The sequence below is a fragment of the Lissotriton helveticus genome, chromosome 1_1 (assembly GCF_964261635.1).
Source record: "Lissotriton helveticus chromosome 1_1, aLisHel1.1, whole genome shotgun sequence".
NCBI lineage: Eukaryota > Metazoa > Chordata > Amphibia > Caudata > Salamandridae > Lissotriton > Lissotriton helveticus.
In genome coordinates this window covers 1,257,282,536-1,257,295,167 of record NC_136057.1, presented here as the reverse complement: position 1 = coordinate 1,257,295,167, position 12,632 = coordinate 1,257,282,536, and the positions used below count along the sequence as shown (strand labels likewise).

Below are 12,632 nucleotides of genomic sequence, written 5' to 3'. Positions count from 1 at the left end.
ATTGTATACCTCTAGATTCAAAGAAGGTAAGTAACTCCAACTGCTCACCTTAGGAACACTAGGAACGTGAAATGCCCAGGCCCCATTACCCCGTATATGGGCAAAAGAATTAAGGGCTTAAACATCATACCGGTCCATTCTCAAATGTGTAAGGGAATCCCATTTTTAAACCTCGTCATGTCTCATAATTCACACAGAACACCTTTCGACTTGCCTCCAAGACTGCCTTAGCTGCTTTGATCTGTGTGAAAGCATTGTGAATATTTTCAAATGTCACTTGCAGCTTCAACAGGAGCCCATGCAAAACATCCGTATCCAGGGCAAAAAGCTCAGTTTTAATGCCAGTTAGTTTGTCTCTGCGTAGCGTCTTTCTTTTCCATTAGTAATCTGTTTCCCTTTTGAAGATTCACTCATAGTTTTCTCATGCTCCTGTGGGTTGCCCAACTTTGTTAAAACAGTACCATTTATTTCTCTATGCCCCTTCTTGCGCCTGGTAGAGAGTCTGAACGTTTTCTCTATATCAACTCTTGATTGGTATCCCAGAGAGAAGAATTCTGTATCCAAACCCCTCAGTATCAGATTGAGAAGGGGTTACTCACTCTCTGCCCTGAAGGGGAATCCTAGGAGACAATGGTTGGCAACCTTCAGAGTGTCCTTCATATAGTCTACTTGAGACTCAAGGTGGATCGGACAGTGCTGATTTGACTTTGGATTAAAACTCATGTTCTCAAATGGAGACGTTCATATCCACCTTTGAGGGTTCCAGCTCCTTCATCGTCATTCCCTGCAACCCTGATTCTGTGAAAGTGAGTTGATTGCCAAGAGAAAACATGGTGGTTTTGATGGACCTTTGTCTCAATAGATGAAGCAGCTTGTTGTAGTTCATGTAAAGATGGTAGAATAAAGTCAACTAGTTGGGCATCCTCAGCATCTCCCACATTACTTTGGGCCCCGGAGGTCTGTCAACCTCCTTAAGCACCTGGGGTTGAACAAATCACAAGCCGCATATCTGTGTTTACGTTTATCATCCTTCAGAGGCATCCCCTTTAGCTGCACTCTTCAAGGTCAAAGCTACTCCAGCAGTACCCTGTGTTGAGCTATATAGAGCTATGTATTTTAATTCCGGGTACCTACTGCAGTCATATGTGAGCACGCTCAATTGATGTATGCATGGGATCTCTGTAGCCCCTATTACTTTTCCTGCCACCCAATCTCATTGCAATAGCCTCACTCAGGGAGCTGGCCTTTACCGTGTGTTCCAGTTTCAAAACCCCCTCTCATTATTGCAGCTGGGATAACCTGTCTAGTTCTTAGTGGCATCCAGTAGCACTGAAAACCCTCTCCACTCAGACAATGGACCCCAAGCTAGACATCTCTCTTTGGCTAGCCTTAGAAACCACCCAGCATCATCATAGGTCTACTGACCGAAAGGGAATAGGTCTCTCCTGATCTTTACGATATGGGAAATTCCCTGGGTCCGCCACCTCAAATCTTCAAGAGAAAAAGGCACACCCTTGCTCCTTCTGGAAACAACACCCCTCACCCTGGCACATCCATACAGGACTCCAGTGATGGGTCCACACCACAGCCTTGGAAGAATATATTAGTTCCTGAGGGAGTATGGCTCATCCCATTTTTTCAACTTTTGAAAAACTCTTGCAAGTTCTGCACAGAGCACCACTGACAAACTTGAAAACAATGGTGAAATTGCGATTTTTCAGGCTTCGCAACTGCCCTTAGAGCTCATCCTAGCGTCATCTGGGTGGCAGGAATATGTTCCCAAAAAGAATTATAATATTTATACCCTAAAAATCTAACTAACAGGGAACTCAGTGGCCAATGTTAGTTAAAGGAAAATAGTTTGAGATTTCGAAGGAGACTTTGTGACTTTGGGTCTTATTACAGTGATTGATTACTTTGACTAGCTAATCATGCAAGGATACCAAATTATGTATTGATCTAATCCAGTTGGATATAACTCTAGCTTTTCACTAGTTTCTATGAAGTTTTAGTGCAAGACTGGACACATCAGTGGGTTTAATCCGGAATGGCCTAATACCAAAAGAAAAATCCAGCTAAAGGGGGCATCTGCCAACATTAAAAAAAATATACCTTAAAGTGACTTGTGGTTTTAAGTGATGGGACTACCTCTGTTCCAGTATTTGGGGCATCTAGTGTACATAGCTCAAGGGAGAGACCAACTGAACACCCAACTCACCTCACAGTCAATGAATATTGGATGAAGTAATGCCCTAGTTGCTACAAGCACCTGTTTTGCGGGTACCAAATATCAGAGGCCTGTACGTCAGAACTTCTCGGTTGCAGTCAAGATTATTTGTGGTGGGAAACTGCAAGAACTCTGGCACTCAGAGGATGCACATGTTCTATCGGTTCGAATGGGATTTAAGTTTAAGATCACCCTTGACTTCAAATCTCAAGGTCTTTAGAATCCTGCGAGCCAAACCAAAAATAGCAAAAAAAATTCAAACAGCAAATAACTCCATAAAATAAAAATACCCTAAGGTCCAGGATGGGCATTCAAAGGAACTCATGGCAGATCCCAGGTAGACTGAAAATGTATGATTTCACAATCACAGTCGGACAACGTCACCTTGAAGTTGAGCTACCATTTTGTGAAAGTACACCATTTTGTGGGCAGTATTAAGGCTTCCTACAATCTCTTAGCCAGACCATCTATGTGAAGTACACACTACACACCACACACACCATACATCATATACTATGAGGAAAGGGAAGTATCATGGCTATGTGGGACTGCGTATACTATTGGGTGGGGTAGTAGATGGCTTCTCCACAGGGTTATAGGTACCTATAATCCACGGGTACCAACTGTGAGTCATCCACAGATGTGTATGAGGTAGAAGGAGACACCTTTTCCTACTGGTTGGAGGGTTATTTGGGTACATCCCGAAACTAGCCCAGCCTTGGCTCGTTTATCCAATATCCCTATGTAACCATGGAGACTCTCCTTTGGACTTACCCCGCTAGGGGAAGAAGATAGGGCAAGGCAGAAAATATCAAACCTGGGCAAACGGCCACAGCTTCCCAAGCTATGGCAGTTTTTTAGACCCTATAACTGTGAAAATAATTTCCATTGTCTTAATAACACAAGAAAAATTAATCAGCCTATACAAACAGGGATAAGTCAGGGAAAATAGCAAAGGTAAATGCAATGCAGAATGAAAAAAGTACAATGCTCATAAAAATGGGCATTAATTGTGATTACATTAAAAAAACTAGAAAAGGTGACAACGTGTAAAACAAAAATTCACTAACAACAATACAGTGGGCAAAAACACCAAAATTTGAAAAACTGAAACATTGATTACATATATATATATATAAGTATGAGAGTTGTAAATTATACTTACTTGAGTAAAAACATATTGGCATAGGCCATCAAAGCTGTCTGACTTTCCATCATACGTTTTGAAATGCCCATCTCCATACATATGGCAAATACTCTCACATTCTTCTTCCGAGCATTTCCAAGTTCCATCAACGCAGGTGCTAAACATTAAAAATTAGTGAGAGAACCATATTACACATAGAAACAGATTTGTGCTAGGGAAGAGGGTAACATGTTACAGCTGCAGTGGATTAATGGAGGCCTAATTGGTGAGACACCATAGATGTAAATAATTGGAAGCCAGCATTTTTCTAACAACATTAGAAGGTAGCTACCTTGTCTTGGGGGCCACGCTCAGCTTAGTTTTTTAACACCAAGAGCCATAATGGGCACTTACTGGGAACAATGCTGCGGATGCCAGAAAGCATGTGGTTGAGTTCTTTCATTATGGGGACAACAAGCTTTATTTCACTTATGCTAAATATGAAGTGAGCCCTGTATTACAGCAGGGACGGTTTATATTATTGTATGCTCAACACTAAAACGCTAACAAATTAAAAAAACTGATGATTTTCAAGGATTAAGACATTGGATTTCTGACAATAGCATTGCATTGACAATGCCAAAGTGACATTTTGTTTAACAAAAGGGTAAAAATACACAATCTGTTAATAAGTACCTCTACAAACTCAAAAGAGACAGGTATTGACATAAACAGTACGTATGTATCAATTGTATAGACAATACAACTCAACCCATTGCATGAGATTGTCTGTAATATGTTATGTTATGTTATGTTATGCTACTTGACTTGTAAAGAGACATTATTACGACAGCTGTGAATTTGTAGCACAAGAAGGCAAGCTAGTTTCATATGGACAAAAACATAGATCTGACTACAGATGGAAAGTCCTCTAACTATTTAGATGAGAGAGACACATTTTGGTTCTTGTCAAAATGTTCTTTGATCTGCTAATCCCTTCACTTCTACAAGTCAATTATTCCATGGAACAGCAGACCGAAGTGAGAAAGCTTATACTTACAAACTGCCACAAGACATTTATTCACCAAAAGCCATGATCTGGAGAGGTGTATTAAAAGAAATTTTCTCACAGATGAAGTCAAGAACCTTTCTATATATTGTAATTGTAACTGTATTTTTATAGTGATTTCCACTCCTGAAAAGAGGCACTGAACCGCCTTGCAGCGAGTAGCAAGTAACCCAACATTAGTGGTAGTGTGTTGGTGGGTTAATTTGTTCAAATTCTTCTATGTAAGTAATTGGGTTAATTCTCAAACATCTAGTTCAGTTACTTCGTTTTGTGATGTAGATAGCAAGGAGTGTGTGTCACGTGTTAGTTGGGAGAATTAAACAGTTTAAGAGAAGTCTGAAATGTGATTAATAAAAGCTCAGGGAAATCTTGAAAGTATTAGGATGAGTGCACCAGTGAAGAAAAACTGTAAATGTGGACCAACAAATGAGAGTTGATGCAAGGGTGAGAAGTAAAAGAATGGGTGATCTATCTATCTATCGATCTATCTATCTATCTATCTATCTATCTATCTATCTATCTATCTATCTATCTATCTATCTATCTATCTATCTATCTATCTATCTATCAGTTTGTCTCAGAATCCCGCAGCTGTTGCTATCTATGGGAGCTCTGCCAAATGCCAAGTTTGAGTAGTCTTGATTTGATGTAATGCCTCTTGAATGCACTCCCAGAAGCTTCCTACCCCAGTATCTCATTCGTAGATTTTCTCTATCATCCCTGCTTTCTCACTTTGTTAGTCACACAGGGACACTATAATTGGTGAATTTCAATGTTTTATAGTTTCAAATGTAGCATTGGCACAGTTGTTTTCACCTAACTAGAACGTCACTTAAACCTTTGTTTTTTTTCAGTGAATATATTATATATATAACAATCCCCCCCTGGTTTGAGGAGCATTCATTAATAGACTCTATGTAGGCAGCCAGCATTTAGTAGTTCAAAGCTTTATTTCCATGCCTAACGCGTTTCAGAGGTGAAACCTCCTTACTCACAGGCATCATACACAGCGGTGTAGATTTCACAAGAATCACATGTTCCAGTCTGCTTTTTATTGCAATAGCCCTCCAGTGGGCTCCATGGTTGGGTGAAGTGCATTCTGGAGTGTGTAGTACAGTCCCTCTATTACAGCTGAGGATGCCTCTAACTAAAACATTGTTCGCCTTAGTAGGATATATATATATATATATATATATATATATATATATATATATATATATATATATATATATATATATATATATATATATACATTTATGAAGTGCCATAGCCTAGCTCTGGAAATCAGCAGCTTTTATCCGCAAATAATGTGAACTGTTATATGCTGCTATATGGGAATCTCCTTCCCTGCGCTGCCAGGGCCGCCCTGCAGATTTGGGGGCCCTATGATGGGGGTAAATTACGTATATATATATATATATATATATATATATATATATATATATATATATTTACACAAGCACACATATTTACATACAAACACAAATGCACCCAAATATTTCCATGCACAGCCTGGTAATATATTTATTTTTGCTGCTAATTTTTTAGTATTTTTGAATGGGTTTGATGAGTTGGAGCCTTGTGATGATGTAGGAAAAAGCTACCTCTAACCATTTTACTGAACATCTTAAAGTTTTCTGTAGCCCTTATCTTCGCTGGAAAGAGTTGCATAATGTGGCTGCTTCTACAGAGAAGGAAGTGCCTCCAATGTTTTCTTTCTTGTAAATGGGATTATTAGATGAGGTGCTCTTCTAAAGCATACGTTCCTCAGTTGGATGTATTTGGTGACTTTCTTCCTAAGGACTACGGGGATGTTACCATTTTTTTCCTTTGTGGGTGATACATAACACTTGAAAGTTGATCTACTAGAAACTGTTAACCAATAGAGGGACTTGAAGACGGGGGAGATATGGTGTTGTGCCTCCACATGTAAAAGTAGATTTTTGACATTCCAATGACCTTGGAGTTTTCCAATTTCAAATGTATCTGTGTATCGTGAGCGAAGTTATAGCAAATCATGCTGAAACTGTTGATTAGTTCTGAAAAGAATGTAATCTAAAGGTTAATAGGGAAAGAGGAGAGTAGAGGATAGAGTCTTGAGAGTCTCCTAATTTATAATGTGGGCTTTTGAGGAGAAAGGAGGCATATGAATGACATTTGTTCTATTGTATAGGTAGTAGGTAGGGAGAGATTCAGGTGAGGTTTGTACCCTCAATGCCAACCCTTTTAAGTCTGAGTATTAGGGTATCAATCTCAACAGTATCAAATACTGCCAAATAATCCAAGAGTATATTTCAGAAGCCCAGTGTTTTTCAAGCATGTTTTTGAGGGCATTCCAGATGGCTTTTAGGACTCATCCTATGCTTTTCCAGGGCAGAATCGTGTTTAAAAGTCAGAGAATAGGGGATTATCTTCTATAAAATATGAGATGTGGTTGAAAGCAGCTCTTTCCATGAGTTTGCCAAGAAATGGTCCATTTGCTATTGGTCTATATTTGTTGGGATCTTGAGAATCCTAATGATTTGTCTTTAGTTTTGGGTGTTTGCATGCCTTTGTACGTTTTTTGGGAAAACTCCTGTTCAAAGGGACTTGTTGCTCAGGTTTCTGACTAGCATGACTACTGATGTTGATAGAAGGGTGTTTAGAAAGATATGTGAAGGACAAAGGTCAGAAGGGCAGCAACCTGGTCTGCTAGCTTTCACTAGGTCCTGGAAATTGGTCAATGACAGAGCCTGGAAAAATAATGGAGATGACAAGGTTCTTCTACTATATTGTGCAGTTCAGAATACCTACTATCCTAAAGGAAATCAACTTTCTGATGGGTAGTCCTTGCAAGGTGACTAGTACTGAAGTCATACGTTTCCATTTGCCCAGGTGCATCAGTGTCTGCAGAGGCACCTTATACAATTTCTAATGTCTCAGGAGGATATTCCGGTAGGCCCAGACGCACACCATTTGTAATAATCCAGTTGTTATTGCATTATGACTCAAGCTGTCTGGTCCTTATGCTAGAAGGGTAAAAAAGGAAATGTCCTTATGATAATTCTTAGCTCGATAAATATGTCAGAATCACCATGAATACTTGAGTTTTAAGACAGACAATCATAAGAAAAAGATTCTCACCAGCACCTCCTACGCCTAAAAATGATCAAATAAAACTGTGCATAACTTTTAGGTCAACCCTTATCTGGTGCACCTATCACCATCAGCTTAGATACTTTTGGAATGACAAGCAATAATGTTTCAGCAGAGTTTCAATAATTGATTTATCAGCTCAAACCTATCATTATATTGTGTTAAAAAGCATATTGATCCGTGTCCGTGGTATAATTCTGAGGTGTGACCAAGGAATCCCGATGTTGCTTGTTTTGTATTCAGTTGCACTGTTTGTGCATTCGTTGTTAATCAGTTTCTGAAATAGTTTGCCTTAGAGGACAAACAAGTTTAAATTTGTAGTTTTAGCCCTGATGGTATTGCAGAAAGTTTGGGTGCAAGCGATTTACGATGTCTTCCATAGTGCAAGCAAGTGTTCTTGTCTGCCATTTTCATAAAAAGTAAGCCTGTTACTAGGCAATTTTCATTCACAGTGGAAGTTTAAAAAAAAAGAATATCATAAAAACCAACATATTTTCCAGAAAATATAATCAATATGTTAACCATATTTTCATATTTGTCATAAATGAAATATTATAACTGAAAATCCATATCTTTTGAAAGCTATCCATGTTGGGACCCCACCCCTTACTTTAATGTGAAAATCCTCCTGGCAAGAAACTTTCAAATGAATTCTTCATCAGTCCAAAAAAGAAGTTGGTTGGTTCCTGTAAGTTAGTGCTCAAAATATTTCAGTGACTTCCAAAGCCTCATATAGAGAAATGTGTGAATATAAAGACTCAACATTGAAAGTGGCTATTATGTTAGTTTTAGATTTGTATGGAAGGTGCCCCACAGTTTGGATCTTGTGCAAGAAATTTCATATAAAGGAATGGGTGATGCAGAAGGGGTTAAGGAACTAGTCAATGTATTTATAAAAGAGCTTGAAGATGGATCCGATCTTGAACATTATCAGCCTCTTTTATTTAGAACACCTTGTGTAGACAGATTTGAGAACATGAAGTGACACCCTAAAATGCTACAAAATATCATAGTGTCTCTGTATACACATCAAACACGAGCATCGGAAACACAAGTAATAGATTCAAAGATATTATCTATATACTGGATTTTGTATGTACTCTTTTTGTTAAACCCACATTTATTTTAAAGACTGTGTAGGCCTTTATCACAATGCTACATTATTTTGCTGCCTTGGGCTATAAGTATTTTATCTAATGCTGTCTGCTACAAAAAGAATGACAATGAGAAAGCAATCACTAAGGGCCCGATGTAGGTAGCCCTTTACCGATCGGAATCGGCCGAAAATACCGATTTTCGGCCGTTTCCGATCGGTAAAGGGCTATGGAGATGTAGGGGCACATTTTCGGTAATTTTACCGATTCGTTATCATTACCGAATTGGTAAATTTACCGAGTCGGTAATATTTACCGATTCGGTAATGATAACGATTCGGTAAAATTACCGAAAATGCAATGTAGGTAGCCTATGTTCCATCAGCACATGGCTTACAGAATCGGTATTTTACCATGGAATACAAATCCATGGTAAAAAACCGATTCCTGTGTACATGCACATCTGTGCATGTACACATGTGCCATGTGACAGACAGACGTGCCCTTAGGGCATGTCTGTGTGCCACATTGCACACATGGCCGTTTTGGGGGTGCTAGAGGGTGTCAAAGTGACACCCCCTGCACCCTTGTGAATTCTTTAATTACCGATTCGGTAAATACCGATTCGGTAATGCCTAATCATTCCTATGGGCTTCAAAGCCCATAGGAAAGAATGGGCATTACCGATTCGGTATTTACCGAATCGGTAATTAAAGAATTGTTAAGGATTCGGTAACGAATCCAGATGTTGGGACCTACATCCCATTTACCGATTTTAAAATACCGAATCGGTAAGATTCGGTATTTCAAAATCGGTAAATGGGATTTACCTACATCGGGCCCTAACTTCTTAAAAATTGTGAGGTTAGAAAAGGGGAAAACAAGTAAAACATGTCTACTACAAAGTAAGAAACAGATGCAAAATTGCTTTTTAGTGTTTTGCGATTACCAATTGTTGCATTGAACATCCGTCACAGCTCCATTCTTGTACTCCTGAGCGCCAGAAATACATGGACAATCCTTTGGAAGAACGCACTCCCCTCGTGTGTCTCGAACCATTGGTCTACGACAGTAGCATCCCGGTACACAGTGTTCTCTTATCTAAAGAAGCATGGGTGAAACATAACAAGCATCTTAACACCCACGCAGGAGAATTAATCAATGAGAGCCAACAGTCACACTTCCTTTCAAAGGACTTGCCTAGAATGTCTGATCTAGTGTGGGATTGGTGTAACCGGGTATTCATACACAGAGAAGAATGATCTGTGGGCAGAGGCTAAAGGTGAGTCTACAATCCAAATTTCAAGGATGTTTAAGAAGGTTAGCTAGTTTGTTGTGGAGTGTGAATTTCCACACCCATTACCTGGACTCAACACTTAGCTATCCAATGCTTTCCTAGAATGTGCATGCCTAAAAGCTTTACTAAAAGAGTAATCATGTCTGTTCTCTTCAAATGCATGGCTATGACTGCCACAATTCTTGACAGACCACGGAGCCCATGCTTTACTTCCTCAATGAAAAAGTCGATGGGGCTTGCCCTCGTTAGAGTTTGGGAGATTTTTGGGCCATTGAAAACATGCAGTGTGACGAAATAAATGGTGCATGTCGGTTTTCTTTCGTGACAGCTCACTTACTTTTTGAACTGGTAGGTTCATTTTTCGGCACTCAAGATCAGTTCTCTTCTGAGTTAGCGGGTCACTGCAATCAATATATTCAGCTCCTCCCGAACAGTTCACTGATGTAAAAACATAGTTATATTTTTTAATAAACGTGGAGCAATCAATTTCTTAAATTAATGCTAACAGAAACCAAGCACTGAATACTTTTTTCCAATGGGAGAACCTAGGGGCATATTTACAAGGGCTTTATCTCTGTTTTTTTGGCTTAAAAAGACCAAAAAGCGGGGATAAAAATATTGCCCTATTTACAAGAGGTGCTAACATGCATAATCACATTTTAGCCCCCTTTTGCACTACGCCTACCTTTGCATCTCTAATAAGATGCAAAATGGGCGTGCCTGACATACACTAAATGTCAGGACATCAATAGCGCGGCTTCGCGCTATCAGCAAGGATGCCCTAGCAGTTTAGCAAACGTTAGTTTTTGGAGAAAACTTCTATTTTCTCCAAAAACTAACATCTGCTAAATTCTTGATATAGCCACCCCTAACATAGGGGGTGGAATGTGCTGATACGACCCTGTGGGTCGTATCAGCAAGGTTATTGCCTTTTTGCAGAGAACATCGCTAGAAAACCAGCGATGTTCCCTGCAAAAGGGAGATAACCTCGCTATCTCTGGAATTTTTATCGCCCTGGAGTGACGCTTTGTTAATTATGCGCTACCAGGGCGATATAAAGCAGAGATAGCCTGCGATAATCTAATTATCACTAAGCACGGCCAGAGATAATTATCGCTGGCCGTTGCTAATATGCCCCTTAGAAGTCTATCGAGCGCTAAGCTGGTCTCATTTAATGAGTAGGGCTGGGCGAGGTATTTATTTTTTCCTAGTACGTAACACAATGTGAACCCATCTTTTGGATCTGCACCCACCTACCACAGACAGCCTACGCAGGCAGTCATTTCACATGGGTCTTCAAACCATTGTGAAATTTCTTGCTCGTTGAAGTTTTGTGCAGTTCAGGTTATATCACGAGCAGAGGAGATATGCTTTTTTAGGCCAATTTCGCTTTTTAGGAAAACACAACAAAGCAGATTTCGAGTGATCAGTCTTCGAATAAATTGCTTCACCTAGCACTATCAGCCCTAGTCATGAGGGTGGTTTTCTGACACTTCTGTTTATTTAGCTAATAAAACTGAGCAAACTGTGTACTATAGGACAATGTTACAATGGACAATGTGAAGCTACAAATTCCACCATGCTTAGTGCTGCTGGACAGTAAATAAGGGCTAGCTAAAGTTCAATTTCATGAAAGGTGCCACTTGACAATGTGGGAATATGGGTGTGCATATAGTGAAGTTAATGACATTCGTGCTAATAAGAAGCATTAAGATGAGTCTTCTCTAAACACTGAATACATTCAATTCATGATTGCTTTTCAACAAGAGGTTATTTTCCAGACATTTAATATTTAAGTACATGAGTAGTACAACTGAATGTGATGAGTGACAAATAATGAGTTTACAGATCATCTTCAAATGCTTAAAGATACATAGTCAGGTACAAACCATTGCTGTCAGTGACTCTTAAGAATACAACTTTGTTTGGTTTGGCGAGGCGATCCCTGCTATGAGGCATACAGTAGTGGTGTACTGTGTTTATCAGAAAAGCTTCAAAGATTATTGAGGATCTGGTGATGACTTGCTTCATATTGTGCACCTTCTTGTCCCCAAATCTGGTCGAGCTTACAGGGGCATCCCATGGCCTTAAAACAACTTTCTCAAGAGTACAACAATGGTACATTCCCAGTTTTCATTCTTGTAAGATGCTGCGCTCTCTATCTCCTGATTATTTCGCATTTTCGCATTTGACGATTAAATAGCTCAAATCAATAATTGTTCAGCTTACATGGGTACCAGCTAGTTCCTCCCATAGCCATATACAGGCTACCTTAGGTTTGAGGTCAACTTGGTGCCTCAATATCTAGCTAGCATTTTCTGGATTCTCTTTCAATATATCTGGGCATTTCCAGATCATGTGCATTAAGAAGATTGCCAACTAGTGCAAGTCGGTGGGTGTAGCTTTCATTTAATGCAGCTGTTCCAGAGTGTACTATATTCTATGAAGGAAGTGAAACTGGACAAGGCTAAGTCTAACAGGTTTTGCAAGCTTATGGGGGTCATCTTGGCCTCTCTCCATTTATTGTAGTCAAGCTTTCTCAAGTCCACCTCCCAAGCTTTGCATAGATAGGCCATTAGGTCTACACGAGCTACCCAGATGAGCCGTTAGCGCTGAAGGCGCTACAATTGGTAATAGTAGCTACATCGAAGAAAAAAATGCTGACTATATTATATGTAGCGGTG

At 39.5% G+C, this 12,632-nt stretch overlaps 1 protein-coding gene across 1 annotated transcript in view; it reads right to left on the bottom strand.

Annotated features, from left to right (window-relative positions):
- The window catches only part of MUC19 (mucin 19, oligomeric), a 1,331,159-nt gene that overhangs the window by 1,077,164 nt on the left and 241,363 nt on the right, over positions 1-12,632 (bottom strand). Inside the window, exons 38-40 of the mRNA XM_078649731.1 lie at positions 10,286-10,386; positions 9,601-9,752; positions 3,393-3,531 (exon numbers count right to left, since the gene is read on the bottom strand). Of these exons, the coding sequence (XP_078505857.1) occupies positions 3,393-3,531; positions 9,601-9,752; positions 10,286-10,386 (392 nt within the window). The remainder of the gene's footprint in view (positions 1-3,392; positions 3,532-9,600; positions 9,753-10,285; positions 10,387-12,632) is intronic.